This window comes from Bos mutus, chromosome 4, assembly GCF_027580195.1.
Source record: "Bos mutus isolate GX-2022 chromosome 4, NWIPB_WYAK_1.1, whole genome shotgun sequence".
Lineage (NCBI taxonomy): Eukaryota > Metazoa > Chordata > Mammalia > Artiodactyla > Bovidae > Bos > Bos mutus.
The window spans coordinates 27212877-27237615 of NC_091620.1; the positions used below are offsets into that span (position 1 = coordinate 27212877).

General features: G+C 43.7%; 1 protein-coding gene across 1 annotated transcript in view; it reads right to left on the bottom strand.

The window, feature by feature from the left end:
- SND1 (staphylococcal nuclease and tudor domain containing 1) overlaps positions 1–24739 on the bottom strand; it is a 421566-nt gene that overhangs the window by 370447 nt on the left and 26380 nt on the right. The window contains exons 2-8 of the mRNA XM_005893665.3: positions 18364–18513; positions 12640–12760; positions 9178–9256; positions 6366–6526; positions 5522–5613; positions 4723–4881; positions 3026–3132 (exon numbers count right to left, since the gene is read on the bottom strand). Of these exons, the coding sequence (XP_005893727.1) occupies positions 3026–3132; positions 4723–4881; positions 5522–5613; positions 6366–6526; positions 9178–9256; positions 12640–12760; positions 18364–18513 (869 nt within the window). The remainder of the gene's footprint in view (positions 1–3025; positions 3133–4722; positions 4882–5521; positions 5614–6365; positions 6527–9177; positions 9257–12639; positions 12761–18363; positions 18514–24739) is intronic.

Sequence of the window (24739 nt, forward strand, 5' to 3'; positions counted from 1 at the left end):
ACCCCCCTCCCACCTCCCTCCCCATACCATCCCTCTGGGTCATCCCAGTGCACCAGCCCTGAGCATCCTGCATCATGCATTGAACCTGGACTGGCGATCCGTTTCACATATGATATTATACATGTTTCAATGCCATTCTCCCAAATCATCCCACCCTCACCTTCTCCCACAGAGTTCAAAAGACTGTTCTATACACCTGTGTCTCTTTTGCTGTCTTGCATACAGGGTTATCGTTACCATCTTTCTAAATTCCATATATATGCGTTAGTATACTATATTGGTGTTTTTCTTTCTGGCTTACTTCACTCTGTATAATAGACTCTAGTTTTATCTACCTCATTAGAACTGATTCAAATGCATTATTTTAAATAGCTGTGTAATATTCCGTTGTGTATATGTACCACAGCTTTCTTATCCATTCGTCTGCTGATGGACATCTAGGTTGCTTATAAACAGTGCTGCGATGAACATTGGGGTACACGTGTCTCTTTCAATTCTGGTTTCCTCGGTGTGTATGCCCAGCAGTGGGATTGCGGGGTCATATGGCAGTTCTATTTCCAGTTTTTTAAGGAATCTCCACACTGTTCTCCATAGTGGCTGTACTAGTTTGCATTCCCACCAACAGTGTAAGAGGGTTCCCTTTTCTCTACACCCTCTCCAGCATTTATTGCTTGTAGACTTTTGGATTGCAGCCATTCTGACTGGCGTGAAACGGTACCTCTTGAGTGATTCCTAAATGCCGGGTGACAGACAAACTGCTCTCTTAAGTTGGAGGGAACAGCGCACACATCTAACAAAAGTATTTTTAAGAAGCATAAGCCTGCTCATTTCTATTTGCATTATAAAAAAGGTCGTTGTTCACTCAGTTGAGTCTGACTCTTTGCAACCCCGTGGCCTGCAGCACACCAGGCTTCCCTGTCTTTCAGTATCTCCTGGAGTTTGTTCAACCTCTTATCCACTGAGTCGGTGATGCTACAAAGATTGAGTAGGATATAGTCATTGTGCTCTGAGTTCTCTGCTTGATTATGAAAGACAAACATTCTTCAAAAATAAAAGAGCACTGTGACCCCCGCAGTGGTCCAGTGGTTAAGACTCCACGCTGCCAGTACAGGGGGCATGGGTTCAATTCCTAGTCAGGGAACTAAGATCCCATATACCACACAGAGTGGCCAAAAGATTTAAAAAAATAATAATAAAATGAATGCATAAGGAAATATTTAAATATATAAAAAGGTTATTAGTTACCCAAATCCCACATGGAAAACATGAACAAAATGGTCACTATAGTGCATCTAATGAGGAATAAGAATGGACAATAATCCAGCAGAATTTAAACAAAAGTTAAAAAATCATGTTGGTAAACATTTGTTTTAGAGCACAAAGCCCAGAAAAGACTTTTTGAGTCAGAGTAAGAGAGGGACAGGGAATATGTGCAAAGATTTACATATATACATACACACACACACATATATTTTATATCAGTGAAAAACTGTCAAAGTATTTATTTAGAAATAAAAGGATGTAGGGCAAAGGAACTATTAAACTTATTTCTGAAAATGGTATTACAGCTTTTCAAAGCAGTGCAAAAATGAGAAAAGACAAAAGCAGCATGTTGTAGTTGTAAAAACACGTGAAATACCTCAATAGAGATTTACCGACAATGCAAGCGAGTGCTAACACAGCATGCAGAACAGTAGGCAAGTAATCATATCACTGAAATATGATCTGCATTCCTTGGTCTAAATCTGCTTTTTAATGATGAGCCATCTTAAAAATCTTCTGTAGATGTTATAAAACATGTAGAAGCCACTGTCACTGTAACTCACTTTCTTCAAAGAGAGGAGGGAGCTTAAAGAACGCAAAAAGAATCATCAACCAAAATAATTTAGAAAAACAGACCTACAGGATATTCTGAACAATGGCAACAACAACAAAAAAATTAAGCATCACAAAATAGTCAGAGATATTTGGAAAGCTGTGCTTGATACACATATTGTATCTTTTGAATTTAACTGCGGAACATAAAAAGACTAAACAATGTATACAATCACTGTTTTTTCCAAGTATCTACCTTTGTCAGGTATGCCATATTAAATGGCCCAGATTAAAATCTATTTTTATAAAAAGTTCCGAGTATTTCTGCTTACAAGTAGAGAAGGCTGTAAGAGACCTAAGAAAGGAGAAATTCAATTCATGTTCTTGCACACCTCTTCGTCATGTGCCTCAAAGGCAAAAACCTGTAACCTCTATGACTCTGAAATAAACCACACGGGCTTGAGTGGAATGTTACCAGTGATCCCCCTTCTACCTAAACATATCCTGGGAGGCAGTGGGTGCGACTTTATGAACATCATCTCTATTCATCTATCTGCTTCATTTTTTTCCACCTGGAGACTCACGTTCACCTATACCTGGAAACACCTGAAATGGCCACTGATCTTTGGCATATCCATTATCATTTTTCTAGGAATCAGTTATTGCTCCATCTGCTTTAACTATGGGGCACCTAGCCAAAAACACGACACCTTACAGTTGTATTAGCATTTATAACTACAGCATACAGTTCGATAAATTAGGGCATCAGGCTTTGCAGCAACATTGATAGTCTTTTTTAGGGACCCACAGGCTCTGTCTTTCCATCATACACTTGGCTCCAGCCTGCATGTCAGGAAGGAGCCAATAAGTTATTTCATTGTCCTCAAATAAGCCTCAAGTTTATTTCATTTCCAATGCCTAAAACCTGAAATCTAAGTGAGAGGCTTGGAAAAAAAAAGTGAACTGAAAACATTAATAAAGCAAATCAGGTGACCAATAATGTTTGAGTGAAAAATCAGTAGACAGCCCTGAATTACACTGAACCCGGAGACTGTAAGCCAGTCATTCCTCTACGAGATCCCAGCTTCTTCTGGAATTTCCCCAATCCTTTACATTGACATGGTTGGGTGAGAGAAGATCCTGAGGTCCCTTCCCCTGGAGTCCCCTACACCTAGATCCTTGGCTAGAAGGCTTCCCCGACAAGCCTTACCTCTCAGCTGCCCTCAGCTTTTCTGCGCCCCGTGTGTAGACTGCAATCGACCAATCCACACAGCGGGCAAAACCTTCCTTCAGGAGCAGCTCTGTGATGTTGCCGTTCTGAAAAATAAGGCAGGCACAGATTAGATTCGGTTGCAAGGGAATCCATTTCTCTTGATTTCTGACGTGATTAACATAGCCACAATCTATTTTGTAGTTAAAAAAAAAAATGAAGTAGAGTCATTTCTCTCATGAAGAAACCAGCCCTATGAGGGGAGATGCTGTTCTGTGATTCCCTTCAACGGCCCTGGCTTCATATCCCCACAGCACCCAGCACAGTAACTCGCACTTAACAGGGGTAGGATAAATGTTAGTGGCATTGAATGGAATTGGCATTTCAATAGCTCTTCTTGTGGACAGAGGATGTTAATCTTCAGTGGAGATTATACCTTATTATTTCCTTCCCTGAGATCAGCATTTACTCCCCTTTTCATAAGGGGAGAGCCAAAGAACAGGCTGAGTAAGGGAATAACTACAGTTATATTTTGCCCGGTGAATTACAATTCACATTCTACAGTGACACAGAGCCATCTGGCAGGGCTCTGGCAGACAGCAAGCACTTCAGAAGAAACAGACATGACCTTGGCACATTCCAAACCAAGCCTCCCAGCCTTCCACAACTGCCATCATGGAAGAATTCTCTAGCCAAAGAAGAACAGTAGTTTATTCTGGTACTGGATATGGATTACAATAATGACAATTTATTTAAACTAGGGTGTTAAAAAGCAATTTCCCATCCAAGAATATCCCACCTACCAAAGTATACACTAGGGTAAAACTCCCAGTAGTCAGAACTATAAGATCTTAACCTACTTCCTACTCAAAAGCAACATTAGGCAGCAACTGAATAAGGCTTGGGACACAGTTTTTCCAAAGGAGGAGTTCCTCATGACAGTTCTACCCATACAGTAAGTCCCCTACCTGTGAACCTTCAAGTTTCAAACTTTCAATGATGTGAACGTGCGTTTGCATGTCCAGCCATGAACGTTAGTTCACGGGTTTGGCGTACACCGTCACATGCGTGCATCCCTACAAGGGGCTGTGCTTTTGTGTACTTTATTGTACAGTACTGTATAGAGTACAGGAATACAGTATCTTCATTTCAAGCCCAGGATATCTGGAAAGAGGCATAAAAGCTAGTAGCATATAGCCAATTGTGTTACTTGGGTACCAAGGCTAACTTTGTTGTACTTACAAACAAATTAGACTTAACAAATACACTCTCAGAACTGAACTCCTTCCTCTATAGGGGACTTACTGTACTCCAAATAGCTAACCTACTTGCAAACCTCACCAATCCCATTCTACAAGTTCTACTGCCACTTCTTAACTGATGTGGCAGCCTCCACCTTTCTTACTGGCAATCTTTAGGACTAGCATCTGGGAAAATAGGTGCAAGCGTCCTTCCTCCCCTTATAAACCCAACCACAACTGAGATTAGTTTTCTAAAAGTACAAAGTTGCAAATCTGTCCAATTCTATCAGAGAACGGATAACTCCCTAAAAAGGTCTCAAAGTCAGTAGATGATAACCCTACCAAGATACTTCAATGGCTCCTAAACACAGAGAGGAAGAACAGAAGCCAAATGCAGCTCTTCAAACCCCAAGTGGACCCCCGCCCTGCGTGGGCCAGTCTGCCAGGCTCACTCACCGGGTGCAGAATTGTACCCAGAATGTTCTGGTTGTGGCAGCTCTCCAGGATGATCTGGACATCTCTCTGAAGCAGTCGAGACTCAGTAAAAAATTTGGCTTCTGCAGCAAAAGGCTCTGGTGTTTCACTTCCATCCGCTTCCCGTCGAAAAGTTGGGCACTAAAGCACAAGTAAGGCGGGCGCATGGGTGCTGGGCATGCTCAGCCCACAGGGTACGATCCAAACAGCACAAGCCCCACAAAGCTGGGCTGGGAAAGGTGTCCAATGAGGTCTTCCAACCCTTCTAAAAACATACTGATAAAAAGCAACTGGAAATATCATCCCCTCAGCCTTCTTGGTAAATAAAATAAAATAAAACTCATGACAACATGGGGAAAATCATTAATTACACTTGAAAATGACCCCTTTCCAAGAAGAGATTCACCAGTGCCTCACTTTAAATCTCTGATTTTTTTCTTTAATCAAAATGGCTATTTTACATTAAGAGAACACACTCGGCAAACTTTAGTTTAATAAGTGCGTGCTTATTTGCTCAGTTGTGTCCGACTCTTTGCAATCCCATGGACTGGCTTCCCTTTCCCTCCTCTTTAGGTTTCAACCATCTCTGCACAGCCCACTCCAAACAGACTCTGAGTACTTAAAACAGTCTTATTTGATCTAATTAGAACTGCACCACTGCCAAGTTTAAAGTACTCCAGTCAATGTTAACAGCCCATACTAGAAAGAAATGGTATGGACGAAGTCCCCCCATCACTGAACACTTCCATGAACCACCCCGTAGCCCAGCGCATGAGCTGACCTTGATCCCTGACAGCATGACCGTGACCAGGTAGTAATCTGGCAGGAGCAGGGCCCTGACCACACTGCCGTCCCGCACGTGCTCGATGATAGCTGCAGGACAGAACAAACGGCTTGAGTGACACAGGTCGTGCCAAGGAGAAACAACGCCCCATAAACTGCCTGGAGCACAGTTCCTCTTCCCAAATCCGGAGAAAGCCCCACTCTGGGAGGTGACAAAGCACCGCAGACCACGAGTGTTCACACAGACTTCTGCCCAAACTACTCCAGGAGGATTTGGTTCAAACCAACTGCTACATCTTTTGAACCTTCTGGGACCTCTTGGCCCATACCTAAGCTCTGTTATCTGTAAGCCAGGTTGCTCACCTGTATACTGAGTGCCTGGCAAAAACTAACAATAATTCAGGATTGGTAATCATTTTATTTTACTGAGTCTGCAAGTTAATAAGGTCTCAAAGTAGAACTGAGAACTATATAGTGTGTGTGGGGGCGTGTGTGCATGCATAAATGTTTAGATATATAAAGAATACATATTTCTACCTTGAAGTTTTAGAGGTGGTATTTAGAGATAGCCATTTTTTAGAGAAAACAGGAAGCTCCCCCGTGTGCAAAATTACCAGCAATTTACTACTCTGTAGCAGCAAAGGACTAATCTCTGCAAAATACATTTGATGCATATATGAACTGGATGGAAAGCTCCCTTCCAAAATACCATGGTGTTGTTTTACCCTTAACAATTCTCCACGGGTACTAAAGTAGAATCAGTTTTATTAACCTCAAGGAGCTCGACGGCAAATAGAGAGAAATCACCCTGAGTCATATCTGTCTTTCCCCGACAGCCTCACCATTGACAGGCTTCTGGTGGTGAGAGTCCACGAAGTGCCTTGGGTTCTCAATGGTATACTTGAGGTCCCGGATAGTATGTGAACCGTTCCCCTCACTCCACATCCCTTTCTTAGATGCTTTCGCTTGCTCCTCACATTCCGCAAGCCGGTTCTGCTCAGGACTGGGACGTGAAAAAGAAGAAACAAGTGTGGTTAATGAGTTCACGAGAGAAATATCAGGGTCATCTTTGATTCTGGGTTTCTACAGCATCTTCTCTGCTTGGAAAAAACAAAGCAATTGTTTCAGACCCAGGCCTGTAACCAGAAACCTACCAGGAATGTAACTTTCAGATTCCAGATTTATTCCCTCCAACAAAAGACTCAATTGTAACAGCATTTAATGAGAATATCTGAAGACCACCCTTCTCAGTACTGCCACCATGAGTGATTACAAGAGAACAAGTTGGTGGCTTACAAGGGAGCCACTCCAGGTGGGAGAGTTTCATTTAACCATCCCAGATTCAGGAACTAGAATCCAGGCAGACCTCAGCTGGATACAGTGCAGCGCAAGTGACTAAGAATCACCCTCACTCCTTGTCATCTGCAGAACAGGACTGGGGAATACAGAACGATGATCATTTTTACAGACAATGTCACCCCAACACTACTTACACATGCCATACGGCCAGCTAAGCAAACGCAGTTTGAAGATGGACGACTCTTTCATCAGACAAGAAACCGAACTATGCACAAGAGCAGAAACCCAGTAGACAGACCACTCACCCCCTCCCCCTCCAAAAAAAAAAGCCATCAAAAACAACCAAACCCAGAAATGGCTCTACTCTTCACTCTCTCATCTGTATTTGAGCTGAAGTGAACACTGGAAAGCCTTTCCACAATGTCAACACCTCGTTCTACCAACAGGCATCTAGAGAAACTGACCCTCCCACCTTGATCAGTAGGGATTTTCAACAGGGAGCATGACCTACAATTTCTCAAACCAGAAGTCTTCAGTACGGCTCCTTCCCTCCTCCCCATTAAAAAAAGAAGAAGAAAAAAAAAACAATTATCATCTTCAGAGATCCAAATTTTCTGTCAGAATTTGACGGGGGTGGTGGCAGGGCGGGGGGAATGTAGCTTGAGATAGAAGCAAAAACACTGAAACTGAGAAAAGAAGTCAAGACAACTTTGGAGTAAAAAAAGACTGGGACTCCTGAAGGGATTTCTTTGTTGAGGTGGTACAATACTGCTGTAGGCTTTTTTATAATTCTTCATTCTGGCTGCAAACTGGATTCCAAAAAACACTGCAATGGTAAAAATGCCAGCAACTGTCCTTAAAATACAGCTTCAGCATGCTTCCATACACAGCACCTAAGACAAGCATCAGAATTCAACAAATCCCCACATGCTCACTCACACTCCAATCAGGAGCTCTAGCCAACGACTCTTCTGAGTTGGAAAGGATCAGAGAACTCTAGGATGAATGACTTGATCACAAAGAAGGGTGCAAATTGTACATTTTGGTCTTTGCTCATCCCTATTATTGGCATAGTTCATGCAAATATTTATCTAAAGCTTCTACAGTTACAGTCATAATATAACATGGACTTAATGATTTAAACAGCAGGAATTCCCTGACCTTCCAGTGGTTAGGACTCAGCACTTTCACTGCTGTGGCCCAGGTTCAATCCTTGGTCAGGGAACTAAGATCCCATAAGCCATCTGTCCAAAAAAATAATAGCCAAACAGCATCTACAGCATCCAAATTACTGATGCAGCTTACCACTTTTCAGAGACTAATGTGCTAGTTAAAGCCAGCTCCAACCCCCATCCCTCTGAGGTGCCAACACTGATGAACTTGAACCTGATATATCAACTATAAACCTGACATTGTTGTTTAGTCACTTGTGTCTGACTCTGTGACCCCACAACCTGTAGCCCACCAGGCTCCTCTGTCCACGGAATTTCCCAGGCAAGAATACCGGAGTGGGCTGCCATTTCCTTCTCCAGGGGATCTTTCCAATGCAAGGATCGAACCAGGGTCTCCCGCAATGCAGGCAGATTCTTTACCACCTGAGTCACCTGGAAGTCCATTAACCTAACACTCATTTCTAACGAATTCACACTGCTATTAACAACAAACACATTCACCTTATTACTAAAGTATCTACAGATCCATAAGCTAAAACAGATATAAAAGGCTTGGGAGAGACAGAAATTTTCCCTGAAAACAGAACCACTCAGCCCCTGTCAGTTTTCCTATATTCCAAGCAGCAGGTGTTGCTCTGAATTTTATTTATTCACTCTGCTTTATCCTGCATTTACGTAACCTTGTATACCTGATATAATATTGTACATCTATTTGTTGATTGGTTTGTTGTTTGTCTCCTGGTTAAATCGTTAGCAGAAGCTAAGTGTCTTTGTTCACTGCCATATTCACAGTGCCTAAAACATAGCCTGGCATACATGCTCAATAAATACTGGGGAATGGATAGATAAATACTCTGGAACCGAATATCAATGGTATAAGAAACAAGCCTACTGACTCTTATGATATGAAGCATGGCACCTCTTTGTCGCTAAGCAAAGAAGTTTTTGATCACACATACCAAATGCCATTCACAAATGCAGAGAAACCTCCTCACTCAGAACAATACACACCTATACCTGGGCAGGGATGTTCTTTTAGAAGACAGGAGAACACTTGATATTACCCATTTTATGTCAGGGGGCAGGAATGAAAATGCATCAAAGCGAGTGTGGAGTCCACTCCCTCAGCTCTCATGGTAGAGAGGGAAGAACTCTGAGAGTCAGAAGAGCAGCGGAGACTTACTTGTTAGCTCTCATGCCTTCTCTCCGGGTGGCCAAGCCCTCTGCAACCAGTGATTCTGCAATGTTTTCCCCATTGGTATCTGACAAGGAAAAAAAAGAGACATGAATCTTGGGTCTAAATCCATCTCCAATAGCAAAAGGGCTCTACTGGGACCACTTTTACCCTCAGCTCTTCAAGGAATAATGTTACCCACTAACTGGACAAGGCAGCAGGCTGGGGTTGGGTTTTTCAGAGAACCTCTTCTCCCTCAAAATGTCTCATCTCTAGGACCCAGAGATACATCTTCTCTGGGCTTATTTTTTAGTGTATCTCCCAAGCCAAAGGCAATCTCAGGAACTCCAGGAGACTGACGGGAAAGCAAGGCACAAGTAGCAGCCAGGGAGAGGATAAATAACACTGACCTAAGGAGGAGAGGCTGGTGCCCAATACAAACGCTGCCACTTCACAGCTCTCTCTGCGCCTCAGTCACATACTCACCCATAAAATGGGAAGAGTGCCTGTCTAGATGGGTTCTTAGGGAATTCAATGTGTGTAAATCGCCAAGTGCAGTGCCAAGCACACAGCAGGAATGCAAACAACAGAATCCAAAGGCAGCCCCCACACCTGCACAATCAGATGGCAGAGACACTTAGGGTGGCCCATTTATGTTTTACACCAGAGTCCAGTCCGTCTCAGGATGTCCCATTCTCCAGGAGGCCACCAAAACAAGCTACATCATTTGATAAACACACTCTCGTGTTCTTAAGAGATGCAAGGGAGAGAGTCCAGACTTCCAATCTCACAGAGCAGCCTTCAGAGCAGGCAAGAAAAATGAAGTGAAACAAAAAACACAACCCGATTAGGTTCCACCTGGGCACCAGGACCATTAACTGCATTTCCATGCCACCGAAAAAGCTTTTAGGCTTGGTGTATTCTCTTAAATCTCTGCTTGTCAGCCAAAACGATAAAAGAAGACATCTATGAGGGAATCACCACATAAAAATCTTTAATATAGCAGAGAACAAGCTCCTCGATAAACTGAAACACAGCAGTCTAGCTGATAGGTAACATCAGCATAGAATAAAATTCTGTAAGATTTATATTCAGTATGCCATGCATTCATTGAATTCTGCAAGCAACAAGAAGTCTACATACTAGGCCCAAACCCAACCTAAATGCCCTGCCATTAGCCCTGTCCAAATTTCTGAGGCAAATCATAAGCCCCCTTTTCTAGCACACACACAAAAGGTTGAGATGAATGCTGTGCATACAAAGAAAGTTCAGGTTCTGAAGCTGAATGTGAATCACAAGAACCTTTGCACTGGAGTTACTGCTGAGGCCAGACACAGAAGCACACAGCTATCTGCCATCAATAAATATTACACTGATTCTTTCAGAGCAACAGGAATAATCCCACAGAGTGGGAAGTCAAAAGGAAGAACTCCACAATTATGGGAAAAGTTGAGCAGTAAGGTATCAACAGGTCAGTGCGTAGAAAGAACGAAGGCAAGGTACAAAGAAGGTGAATGGCCATAAAACCAGCCGGTCAACAGCAACCCCGATAGCTCTCAGACAGCTCCTTGGCACAGAGCACTCTGAAAGGGCTGTTGGCTGGCTCATTTCTAAATGAGTTGATTGCTCCTTCAAAAGGGAGAAAAACACAATTCTCTGGGCCAAACTCCCAAAGAAGGCAACAAAATGTTATGGATACAGTACTGAAAACGGGGAATCTGTAGGACAGAGATACAATACTCGCTTATTACTAATCAAAGTACAAATCTGATCAAGTCACAATTGGGGCTGGTATTCGGAATAGGTGGGTGACTATATTTTCCCCACAATTTGAAGATTAATCAATCATCTTTGCCTTTAAAAAAAAAAGTTCTAGGTTAACCACAAATTCTCATATTCTTTTATTCTCCTCCATCATAAAAAGAGTATTCACAGGAGAATTCCCTGGAGGTCCAGTAGTTAGGCCCCCATACCCTCACTGCCAGGTTCCCAAGTTCAATCTCTGGTTAGAGAACTAAGATCCCACAAGCTACACAGCACAGCCAAAAACAAACAAAAAAAAAACTAGTAGCCACGTAAACCAGAATTTACTGTACAGCACACAGAATTATATTCAATATCCTGTCATAGTCTATAATGGGAAAGAATCAGAAGCTACATACCTGAAGCATAATACTGTAAGTCAACTACAGTTAAATGAATATTTCAATCCATCTACATATAGCAAAAAAGAGTAGCCACAAAACAGGATAAATGTGTGAACGCTAATTAATTAGCTGAAGCACTGTTTCATTGCAGTTGGCACTGAGAGTTAGTTAAAATAACTGAGTGAAAATATTAAACTTTAAGCCATTAAGCCATTGAAACTGAAAGATGCAGATAATTTCAAAATCACTCTTAGTAAATACTTATCAATCATCTCCTATGTGCCAGGTTTTATCAAATCAAACAGTGCATTATTAACATGCTAAATTATATCCATTCCATCACGTGGATCAGTTTAAACAGCAAATTCCTAAATACAACTTTAAATTTTACATGGCAGTGCCCCTTAGCAACTAAGCCCATGTGCTGCAACTACTGAGCTCTCACTCTAGAGCCTGTGCTCCACAACAAAAGAAGCCTCCTCAGTGAGAAGTCTGTGTACCGCAACGAAGAGTAGACCCTGCTCATCACTAGAGAAAGCCCATGCAACAACAACAAAGACCCTGCACATCCGAAAATATTAAATAAATAAATAAAATTAAATTCCAAATGGCAGCTACAGTTAAACAGCTAAACCACAGGCCTATGTGTGTGCACACACAAATATATTTACTGAGTGCATACTCTGTCCTTGGAGAAGGAAGCAGCAACCCACTCCAGTACTCCTGCCAGGAGAGTCCCATGGACAGAGGACCCTGGCGGGCTACAGTCCATGGCGTCACAAACAGTCAGACACGACTTAGAGACTAAAAACAACAAGTAAGAGTACACAGTAGAAGAGCCAGGAACCTACATCATACCACTCCGGAGCCTGTGTTCTTTCCACTCCATTATAAATCGTGTGGCCTGCAGAAAACCACAAGCCCTAAACAAATCATGCTTTCTTAAAGAGAAAAGACAGGAGAAGAAGAGCCACAAGACAGATAAAGGAAATAGAAGGTGCAATAGGAAATCTATAGGAATTCAATTAGCACCCTGACCTAGAAGCACAGAGCCAATGAGTTCGACAGGCTGATGGCCTGCATATTGAGAAAACGAATACTACACTGTCCACACACATCTAAACCAAGGCAGGAAAGCAGGCACAGGATGAACAAGGAGCAGGCGTATCAGGGCCATTCCTCTGCACCTACGTACCCCGAGTTCTGCACCCTCCCAGTGAGACCCACAGCCGACCGTCCAGAGCCACCTCCACCAGGTGAAAACTGACCTTGGGAGAAACTTTAGACTAGGAGAAAAACGAGCCCTTGTGCCCTTGCTACTCACCTTTTCCAAGGTAGATCATGCCATACTCTCGCCCCTGCGGAGTCTTGTTTTCTATCGTGAAGCATACTTCTTTCCCAATCAGCTTCTTCCGAAGGAACTCTCGAGCAGGAAATGCCCAGGGCTGAAAGACAGAACCACCACGTTCAGGAGCCAGGCCGGTTTCACACTACACAATCAACACCCAAGCAACTTCACTCCTTCAACAACCTGGCAAACACATTAGGCCCTGAGGAGAAGGAAAAAATGAAACACACACAGCCCGGCTCACTTGCTGCTGCTGCTGCTGCTAAGTTGCTTCAGTCGTGTCTGACTCTGTGCGACCCCATAGACGGCAGCCCACCAGGCTCCCCTGTCCCTGGGATTCTCCAGGCAAGAACGCTGGAGTGGGTTGCCATTTCCTTCTCCAATGCATGAAAGTGAAAAGTGAAAATCAAGTCACTCAGTTGTGTCCAACTCTTAGCGACCCCATGGACTGCAGCCTACCAGGCTCCTCCGTCCATGGGAGTTTCCAGGCAAGAGTACTGGAGTGGGGGCTCACACACTTAGGGGCTCCTAAAAAATGAAGGTCTAATTGTTGCTGTAACTTGCACCAGCCCAAAAAACAGGCACCATGGTTTCCAGTCACCAGCACTAGGACTTTCCTCACCTCCAAAACTGTCTTATTCCAAACTACAGTTTACTTCTTACTTAGTAACAGGCCCCGGTAAGGGATCAGCTTGACAACGGTGATTCTTTCCTCTCACCCGTTAAAGACCCTGACACAGGGCTGAGCCACACATCCACAGTGGGTACAAACAGAGCCCCCGTGTGATTTGAAGATGCTGTGCAAAAGAATGGTTTTGCCTCATCACCTTGGGGATGGTACAGACAAAGGGAAATGTCTCTTCTGAAGAAGCCCTGTTGCAGTCAGGGGTCACTAGCACTTGAATTTACAGTCTGGACCTAGCTCGGTGCCCTAAGTTCCCTTAGAACAGAAATGAGGAAGGAGAGGGTAAGAGTTCAAGGAGGACATGATCTGCAGAAGTTCACAGGCAGAAACAATTAACATACAAAAGGGCAGGGTGGTATATAATATGCACGCGCTACGACCTCCTGGAGCCTCAAAACATGGGCTCTGCATAGTAAAGGCAAAACAGTCCATCACTGACCGGAAAAGGAAGCATCTGCCTACCTTTTCAGTCCATGAAGATTATTCCATGGGGTGAGCCAAGAAGCTTTTCTAGAAGAAAAACATCCATGACTTCCCAGAAACCAGAATCCAATTTAAAGGTGGCAGTCCACCAACCTGCTGGGCCCGTGTTCACAAAACCAGTACTGTCAGCCAACACCAACTGTGGACAGTTCTGGGAAGAACTAATCCTAAGTAAGTGCTCTTAAAGACACAAAAACAAGCCTGCTCACTCATTTAACGCACTCTTCTCAAAGCACCAATAAGCAAAAGAGCCAACCACTCAAAGGCAATACGGAGCTCACCATATTTTTATCTCCTGTTTCCACCCTTTGTCCCGTACCACAATAATGGAAATAGATACCTGTAACCAAAGAGAGTCTCATGACTGATAATGAGCCCAAATACCAGCCACATCACAGACACAAATACTAAACCAATTAACAGAGCCTTGCACATTTTTATCACCTTAGTCACTTACTCTAAAAACATCCTCGGCCATAGATCGAATGTCTAGGCTTCAGTTTTTGTGTTTTTTTAGGCTTCAGTTTTGAGTACTACACTAATACCCAAAGTTCAGTAATACACTGCTTCCCCAAATGAAGAGCTCTGACAAAACAAAGTGCCCCAAAGGAAGCCAAGGCTTCGGTAAAAATTCATTTATCAAGGGCTAGTTCACAAAGAAATAGCTAACCCCTATGGGGGAACTTCCACTTCCTACCAACTAGGCAGGATTACTAAAAGCTTTTAAGGCTTGCAGAAGGAGCACCCTTCTCTCAGGACTTGTTTCACAGCTGGTCAGTCACTGGGCAGCAAGAGAAAGCCACACCAGAGGTCCTGAGAAGGACATATAACTTATCCTGGAAGGAAAATGATCTAGCTTCTTTAATCTTCCAGCCTTTGCAAGTTGTATTCCATCCAGGGTTGGGCAAATTCAATAACTGGACAAGGTACGGGCCAGGAAGGGAGGCAATTGGGATATTCAGGGAAGCAACTGACCACATCACTGCTCCCAATGCAACAGAGCACTCCAGGAGACAGTCCTGTCCATAGAGAGGACAGTCAGCAGAAGGATACCCCATGGAGAAGGCTATCGCAACAGTGCCTCCCAGAACCACCCTACATATAGGGAAGCTGACTCAAAGCGTTCATCCACCACTTCCCGGGTGGCTCAGTGGTAAAGAATCTGCCTGCCAGTGCAGGAGACGCAGGTTCAATCCCTGACTCAGGAAGATTCCCCTGGAGTAGGAAATAGCAATCCACTCCAGTATTCCTGCCTGGAGAATCCCATGGACAGAGGAGCCTAGCAGGCTACAGTCCATGGGGTCACAAAGAGCTGGACAGGACTGAGCATGCACACACTCATCCACACGGCCCACAATGGCCCCATAAGAAGAACGACTGTGATCTAGTCGAGTGATGTCCCAGAGCTCTATCTACAAAGCAATGGCTGTTAAGTGGCTGATTCTCAAAACTGCCTCTTCCCTTCAGAATGCTCAATAGCAGGTGATCTAGCAGTTTGCTCTCCTAGACCCACACAAAGTTCTGGTGTCTACCGTGATGAATGGAATTTTAATTCCCATTTTTTCTTTGCACCAGGTAGACTCCTAAACTACTGAAACAACATTAAATCCCACAACAACATAAGACCTCAAAGCTAGCTAGTCCACCATCCCCCTGTACCACCGGTGTATGTAATTAATCCCTCTCTGGCCCAGCCACCTCACCGTCCCAACTTTCAAAGGCTCCACTGAACGTACAACGACTGTGACGTTCATTTCTGTACTTCGTATGAAACCAATGTACAGCTTCACACATAATGAGAGCATAATAAATCTGTGGGAAATAAATATATAATTCCCACAGTGGCTGTAAATGCAGTGTCCAGGCTGCCTAGAGTAGCCAGGCAACGCCAGGGATTAGCCTGGAGCTGGCAGTGGTGGCTGGGGACACGTAGCAGGGCTGCTTTCAGTGCCACAGAGCTCAGGAGAGAGCTGTTTCTTTGAAAGCAGACATGAAAGAAGGCAGAGAATAATCAAGGGTACGGTATTTGGGACAGTGACACAAAGGGAAGCAAATGGGCAAAAACGTTCTTGACTCTGAATGCGAAAAAAAACTAGACCTGCTCCAAAACAATGGAAAGCCCTAGAGAAAGCCTTGCCACGTTCCACAATCTACTGATCCTCAAAAGGAGGTGCTTGGGGTCTTTCTCCTTGTTATCCACTGAAATGCTTCCTCACTGGATACCTGCTTCATGCCAGGCACTGACCAGTCAGAAAAACACTGATATGAGAGAAGGTCCCTCCCCTCGAGGAGCTGCCAATCTAGTAAAGAGACACAGGAGCACTGAGCAGGATGACAGTACCAAAAGGGGATAATGAAAGGAGATGTGAGGAGGGACTTGTCAGGGAGCTAGATCTTAGCAGATGATAGGTGATCACCAGGGCACAAGACAGACAAAGAGCTCCCGATGGAGGGGGTGGCCTGAGCCGCGCCATGAGCCGGCAGGACTTGGGTGGCCTGTTAGGAGACCCAAATACTTCTTGGGGTTGGGACTTCGCATCCCAGAGTGGGTTCAGTGAGAGAAGACTAGAAGCCAAATTACAGAAGGGATTGTATCCCAGGCTGAGGCATTTACATCTGTCCAAGCAGGGATGAGGAATCGCTGAAATACCTGGGAGTAACATTGAGTCAGGGAAAAAATGAAATTATGTTTCAAAAAGATTTGAGAGTATCAGTGGAAGGATTAGAGGACAGGAAAATGAAGGCAGACAGACTGTTCTCTCAATATTCCAAGTACATGTTCAGAGTTGAACAAAGAACAATGACGATGAAGCTTCAAGAATGGAGAAGAGAAATTTTTAAGAAGGCAGAATCTCTAGTCCTCGATAAAAGCTGGGGGTGTTTTCAGAACTGGGTTACTAGTTGGCATCACTCCTTACTTGAGCCAGAGAAACTTCAAGGGCATGGTAGGGGGAAACCACATAACAGCAAGGCAGGGAGAGACCAGACTATTAGACAGAGAAATAGTGGCTGTGGCTGACAAAGGGTGAACTTTGCAGGTTTCTAACACTTCATGTCACAGGGACCTCTGAAGAGTTGCTAGGAGAAACTGAGTTGCTGTGGAAGAGACAAGAACCCACTAACTCGGCCACAGAAATATAAGGAACTAATGAGAGTGGGGGTCAGACTGCATGGTGTTCTTTCAGCTGGGATAGTTCTGGTAAGATTTTATTGTACCGTTGCACAGGCTACAGCTAAGATGTTTTAGAACCAGCTCCAACTGGCCTCGATCCTCACCCACGCAACAGGAAATGAAAACCCAACCCTTCTTTCCTAGAGGTGACCCTGCTTCTTCCTTCTGGGGAAATAAGCTTGATTGGCTTTAGCCAACACTCTTCTGTGCAAAGCAGGCAAGCTGTTACACAACACAAAACTGAAAGGAAAGAACTATTCAAAACATTGGTCAAGAAAACCACTTAGCAGCCAAAATCTGAAAAGTGCTGAGAGAGACTGACTCTTCAGTACTTGGGCTAACCGTACGAGAAGTGTTTGTAGTTGCAGAAATTAAACAGCACCAGTGATGACCACATACCTCCCCAGTGGCTCAGCCCTAAAGAATCTGCCTGCAATGCAGGAGGCCCAGGTTCAATCCCTGGATCAGGAGGATCCCTTGGAGGAGGAAATGGCAACTCCCTCCAGTATTATTGTCTAGGAGATCCCATGGACAAAGGAGCCTGGTGGGATACGGTCCATAGGGTCGCAGAGTCAGACACAATTGAGTATCTGAGCACACACAGATGACCACAGCTAACATCTGTTAAGTAGCTCATAGGCCCGTGCAAAGCATTCTCCACCATCTTGGTTAATCCTCACTGAACAACCGACATATACAGTACGGTTATTCCCAATACTTGTGCTTACTGAGAAAAGACCAATGGAAAATAACTGATCTTTGTCTATTAAGAATCTAATTGCTGATGAGAGAATTGGGGATGATTTTTCTCTATTTCCTGAATACTGTTTCATCATCTTAAGTCCAACAAAATGCTTTTTATTACAGATGAAAAAACTACATGTTTTTCATTAAACGTCTGCTTATATGGATGACAAATGTCTCTGGCGACTCAAGACTATAGTAACACCTGTAGTGTTCGGGGAGATGAACTAGATTTTTTGTTGTGCATCCCTCTGAATTTTGAAGGTGAAGGATTTAAACATAAATGAAGGGGCTAGGCCATAACCAATACCAACCTCAAACAGCTGAGACTATCTAGGAAATATTCTAACCTGTTCAAAGAGAAACACGGTAAACCTGAAAAGGCTAATAAACCTGGAAAGGCTCTAAACTTACGGGAAAGTATATGAGGAAAAGAGAAAGGAGTTACTGGGATTAAAGGCAGTGAATGCATAAACCAAGGCATGGCACTGTGGGTCTATCACTAGTCCTGTGACATAAAAATACTCAAAATATACATACAAGAAAGGACATCAAACGTGCAGTCAAGGAGGAGACTATCACCAGGGTCCACAGGCTCGCAAGGAAAAGCACCTACCTCGTCCGGGGTGTCTTTTGCATCGGGTTGTGCGACAGCTGCCCTGCGGGCGAGGTTTCCAGCACGAATGTTGCTAAGGTTGATCTGCCTCTCAGGAGGAGGACCCCCACGAGGCTGCCCGCGGACAATGATGGCGCACCCTGAGAGCACCTAGGTCGAGGGAGAAACAAAAATTCAGCCATTGAAAGGTAACATCGCCATAACAGAGATGGTCCACGACTGTATCCCCAACATCTAGAACAGTACACAGCACTCAAACATTTATTGAACGACTGAATGAACAAGATTACTTTCAATTTTTTAAGAGAAATACTTACATAAAACCTTGGGGTTGATTCTAAAGGGACTGACCCAGAAATAAAAATGAGAATTAAACAAGATGATAGAAAAGTCAGAAAAGATTGGAGGGTGAAGAGGCATGTGAGTCATGGAGAAGAGCCTTTGTAATTTCATCCCAGCAAGCTGACCACCACCTGTGTTCTTTTCAATTATTAAGAAGCTAATGTCTCCATCCACACAAGCTGTTCTATGATGGGAAAAGCAAACAACGGAAGAAAGCCAGAGAAAAGTGGATGTTGAAGGAAGAAGCCTTGACACGCCACCCACACCAGCCGGAAGGACCCGAGGGTGCCCAGGGCTAAGGTGCAAGTAGTGCGGCCAGAGTCCAGGACTCAGTCCTTCCTCTGCAGACAGTGCTCAGAGTCGAGGCTAAAAGAAAAACACAGAGTTTAGGCTAAAAGAGAAACACAGTGCTCAGAGTCTAGGCTAAAACAGTCTAGGCTAAAGGAGAGCCTCTAGAAAACTCATGACCTCCGTGATGAAAACAGGGCAATCGAAGAAGGACCTTCGGGCTCCCAAGCCCAGTAGTTCCTTCGCCCTCTCTGAAGAAGGATGTCTAGCATACCACCCACTTGCAACTATGGAAAGAGCTCTAAAGCTCACTTCAAATATTTGCAGGGAGGAGGGAGAAAGGGTTTCACGTGGCAGAAGAGAAGAAAAGGCACACAGCAAAAATGACAAACATCGCCCAAGCTATTCAAATTCTTTACACAATTTCATCACCAGGGAGGCTTGAGCAGCGCCTTCACATGAGCTGAAAGGCTTAATCCCATGTTTCAAAACAAATAGCTGCTGAACAAATAGTTAGAAGGCTGGAGAGCCCTGCCAGTGTAGAACTTCACAGCAGACTAGACCACGGAGTTTTCTGTAAAGGAAACAGTCCTTGGAAAAGAAGCTGACTCAGAGGAAAAAAAGAATAGGAAGGGAAGCCACTTCAATAGTCATCTGCTTAGCTGACTTGTCTCCCTCGCCTCTCCACCTTAACTCATGCTCTAAATTGTGGGCAAGTAATACAAATAAAGAACTGCATTAAACATATATGAATGCGGTTGGCCAAAAATTTCCGTCGAGTTTTTCCATAAGATTTTATGGAAATAACCTGAACGAACATTTTGGCCAATCCATTACATCTTAAAGAATAAGAAACAACAAGTAAGTAACCATCACCCAAGTTAAGAACTAGAACACTGAGGACTCCCTGGCAGTCCAGAGGTGAAGAATCCACCCTCCAATGCAGGAACGTGGGTTCGATCTCTGACTTAAGATCCCACATGCTGTGGGGCAGCTAAGCTCGAGTGCCACAACTAGTGAAGAGCCCCTGGCTGCAAGGGGGACCCAGTGCAGCTAAATTTATAAAAGAAGAACTAGAACACTGCAGGACCTTGGATGCCATGTCCCTCTAACTCGCAGCCCCTTTTGCTGACCACCACCTCTATTCTAACCATCGTGATAACCTCTCCCTTGCTTTTCTATAGTGTTACCTTTGTGTATATGTTTCCATGCACTATGGTGCTTCCTCATCTCCTATTTCTAATCTCTATATACGCTGAGTCGACAGCAATGTAAACTCATCACTGACTTGCTTCTTTTGCCCCTTTTTGGTAAAACCCATTCATGCCAAAACACTATTCACTTCTGTGGCTGTACAGTACTCCACTTATGAATCTATCCTACTTTCTTACAGAAACTCTGTCGGAAAAATACACACATTCTAATTAAAAAAAAAAAAAAATAGTAACATCTCATTATCCCCAATAACTTAAGCACACAGACCTTGGTCTACGAGTAGTCTACACCTCCCTGGCTACACCATCACACACATAATAAAAGACTGCCTTCCTTATCTAGTTATAAGTCATTTTTTCATTTTATCCTCTGTGATCCAGTGTTACCAGCAATCGAAACCTTACAGCCTCCAACCGAACAGCCTTTCTTGAGAACCCATGCCCTGGGCATCATCCCAGGGATCTGACACTTTAAAAAGACAAGCCCTCAAACAAAGTAAAGCCAAAGAACAGATACACTACAGCACAGGATGGCTGATGTTCCTAAAATGAGAAGGGCCAAAGAAAGAAAAGAACTTGGAAGTGACTCGTTTACAGTCGATTCTTCACCAAGCGGCACATGAACAGCACGCTGTTGAATACCTGCCTCGACATCACGTACAGTCTCCAAAGGACTGAGGAGCACACAGCGTGCAAAGCAGAGTTTCTGTCTCAAAGGCCTATTCCTCGATTCTTGTCAAGCTTTCACGAAAACTCATAAAGCTCTCCCTGAAGACCTAGTACGTCTTGGAAAGCCCAGTTAGATGCTCGCCATGGCTGAGCAATGAGCACTGACCCCAGCTAAGAAACAATCTTTATTTCTCAAGCCTGACAAAGCCTGCTGAAAAGCTCAAGAACACAATGGCTGATAGGTACCCTCTTATTCCCCTTAAATACCAGCAAGGTGTTGCCTCTAACGCTCTCAATCTAGTAGACGAGACCCTTGGGGGACAATGGATCTATAACTATTATCCCAGCCCCATAAAGATCTTTAGTAAATGATTTATATGAAGGAATTTTGAAAAATCTTTGTACACTCCCCCCCCTTTCACCTTGAAAGCTATGCTGAAGACTGCTGTTAGAGCCTCCTTGCTTTTTTTGCACCAAATAGGCCATTCAGGCAACAGTCCACATTTGAATTAATCTTAGAGAGAGATGACTTTATAGGCTGCGCAACACCTATTGGGTTGGCCAAAAAGTTCATCAGGTTTTTCCATAAACGCTTACAGGAAAATCCAAATGAACTTTTTGGCCAACCCAATACAACTGAAGGTGCAAATGTAAGCGACAACCACCAAGTCAACCTTCCAAGGACAGATACTCACTGTGGCAGGCACTGCTGTTCCTGTGCCCCCAGGAAGAAAGGACTAACATGCCTACGTCTTTCCTCTGAAACGCTCTCCCTGTCGTTCATTTGGCCACAGCGTTAGTAATGAGATAGGAAGACTGTCTACAGACCATCATGGAAGGAAGAGACCTGTCTGCATGGAAAGAACTCATTTCCTTCCTAGTATTTATGCAAACTGAAATAGGTCAAAACACATTCCATCTCCATGTTTTTTCGCTCTCTCCATTTCATCATCTTACAAGTACTCTTCAATTCCCTCCACCTGTCTCACTTGTCAAAAGTCTTTACTCAAGTTCTTCCTCAATAAAAATATTTAATGGTCTTCTCTTGCCTAAGTTTCCCTAATGAATAAAGCCAAGGGAAAGGTCTTCTGGGGAGAAAATATTTTAAATGTCTTTAAGTGAAATATGAAAAAGACCAATGGTCTATATATCAAACTTAACATGAATCTCATATGGCATGAAAATAAGTCATTTTTCTTCTATAAGTCACTAGATCTGACATGTAAGTTGATTACTTACAATTTTTATCCACTGATTAATCCATTTATTTGTTCAACATAAATTTACTGAGTGCCTTCTATATGCCAGGCATTGTTCCAGGCAAGTAACATGCCTCGAGTGAACTAAAACAGACAAAAATGTCTGCTCCTGGAGAGCAGACATTCTAGTGCGGGGAGTCAGATAAACAATAAACAAGTAAAATACTGTCTGTTATTCAGAATTTTAATTTCAGAAGAATAACGTTAAGATTGAGAGGAAACTGTCAGGGGTAATTGTTCTGCCAAAGCTGTACTGATTCATGTTGCAAACTTTCATGAATGTGGTAATTATCCTTAATTGCTAATTTATAGGGCATAAAAAGCAATTCATATGGTAACTGCTTTATCCAATTATATTAATAAAATGACATATTCTAGAGAAACGATCTGATCTTAGCCCTACCTGATACACCAGGAGGTTTGTGAAAACAGCTGTCACAATGAGTCAGTTTGATTGAAGTCATGAATTAGACAGTTCTCAGCTCTGCCAATAAAGGTTACAGAGAAACGTGGTGTGATTCAGAGGACCTGGCTTCAGGGCATGAGTCCGAGGCTGACAGAGACTGAAATAAGTCAGCTGAGAAGGAAAATGGGGACTCAAACTGATCAAACCCACTAAGATTTTACTAGGAGAGTTACCTAACAGTGACATGCTTTATAGGCCGCAACTGAAATACTGCTCAGCAACAGCAACCCCACCTTAAATCATCACTAGATACTGATAAATGACTTGGTTTAACACTTAAACCCCCAGACCACAAACACCAAAAGACAGAAAATCTCTTATACAAAAACCTAGCCACACTACACTTAGGGCAAAAAAAGTGATGGTACAGAAAACCACATGATGTTCTGAGTTGCTCAGTCGTGTCCGACTCTGCGACCCTATGGATGCACTCTCCACTCTCCATGGGGCTTCTCCAGACAAGAATACTGGAGTGGGTTGCCATGCCCTCTTTCAGGGGATCTGCCCAACCCAGGGATAGAACCCAGGTCTCCTGCACTGCAAGCAGATTCTTTACCAGCTGAGCTACCAGGGAAGCCCCATAGAAAACCATAAATACGTCAATAAAACCAGAATTTTTTTTTTTCACAGCACCAAGAGCAAACATCTTCCCTTAAAAATCATATCTTACTAGGTGAGAGTATCTTGTTAGCTCTACAAGGAGGACTAGCGTAACACGTTTATCTGCCTGTTTAGATATAACAATAATATCTCAGTCATATCTGCCAATATGAAGATCCAGTATAAATAAGGATAGGACTTCTCTGGTGGTCCAGTGGTTGGGAATCCACCTTGCACTGCAGGGGACACGGGTTTAATAGCCTGGTCCAGGAAGATTCCCACACATCATGGAGTAACTAAGCCCGTGCACCACAACCACTGAGCCCACGCGCTCTAGGGCCTGTGACCCACAAGAAAAGCCTCCTCAAGGAGAAGCCCGCCCTCCGCAGCTACAGAAAGCCTACACGCAGGCGCGAGGGCCCAGCACGGCAAAAAATAAATAAACAAATCTTTAAAAAAAAGGCGGGGAGGGGGGCGGTAAGGACAGTCACCTGATGAATACCAAAATGTTACAAAAAGGAAGCCCCAAATAAACTCAAAAATGTATGGTCAACTGCTTTTCAAAAAGGGTGCGCAGATAACTGGGAAAGAACCTCTCAACAAAAACTGTACCAGTAAAATTGGACTGCTGTTGTTTAGTCCAACTCTTTTGTGACTCCCAAGGACTACAGCCCACTAGGCTCCTCTGTCCACGGGATTTCCCCAGCAAGAATACTAGAGTGAGCTGCCATGCCCTCCTCCAGGGGATCTTCCCAACCAAGGGATAGAACCCGAGTCTCCTGCATTGCAGGTGGATTTTTTACCACTGAGCCAACAACGAAGCCCTGGGAAAACTGGATATCCAAACGCAAAAGAATGAAACTGGATCTCCACCTCACACCATATACAAAAGTTAACTCAAAGGATCAAAGACCTAAGTGTAATAAGAAGCTCTTAGAAGAAAACATTGTGATGGTGGATAATGCATGGATTAGGCAATAACACCATCTTAGAAAGCACAAACAACCAAAAACATTATGCTTCACTGGATACTACCAAGAAAGTGAAAAGACAATATTCACAAAACATATCTGATAAGGGTCTAGTATCTGGAATAAGGAAATATCGTAATTCAACAATTGAAAATGGGCAAGAATTTGAACAGATATCTATCCAAAGAAGATACACAAATGGCCAGTAAGCATATGAAAAGATACTCAACATTATTAGTTGTAAGGGAAATGTAAATCAAAACCACAATGACGTATCATCACTTCACAGTCACTGCTGCTGCTGCTAAGTCGCTTCAGTCGTATCCAACTCTGTGCGACCCCGTAGACGGCAGCCCACCAGGCTCCCCATCCCTGGGATTCTCCAGGCAAGAACACTGGAGTGGGTTGCCATTTCCTTCTCCAATGCATGAAAGTGAAAAGTGAAAGTGAAGTCGCTCAGTCGTGTCCGACTCCTAGCGACCCCATGGACTGCAGCCTACCAGGCCCCCCCCCGTCCATAGGATTTTCCAGGCAAGAGTACTGGAGTGGGTTGCCATTGCCTTCTCC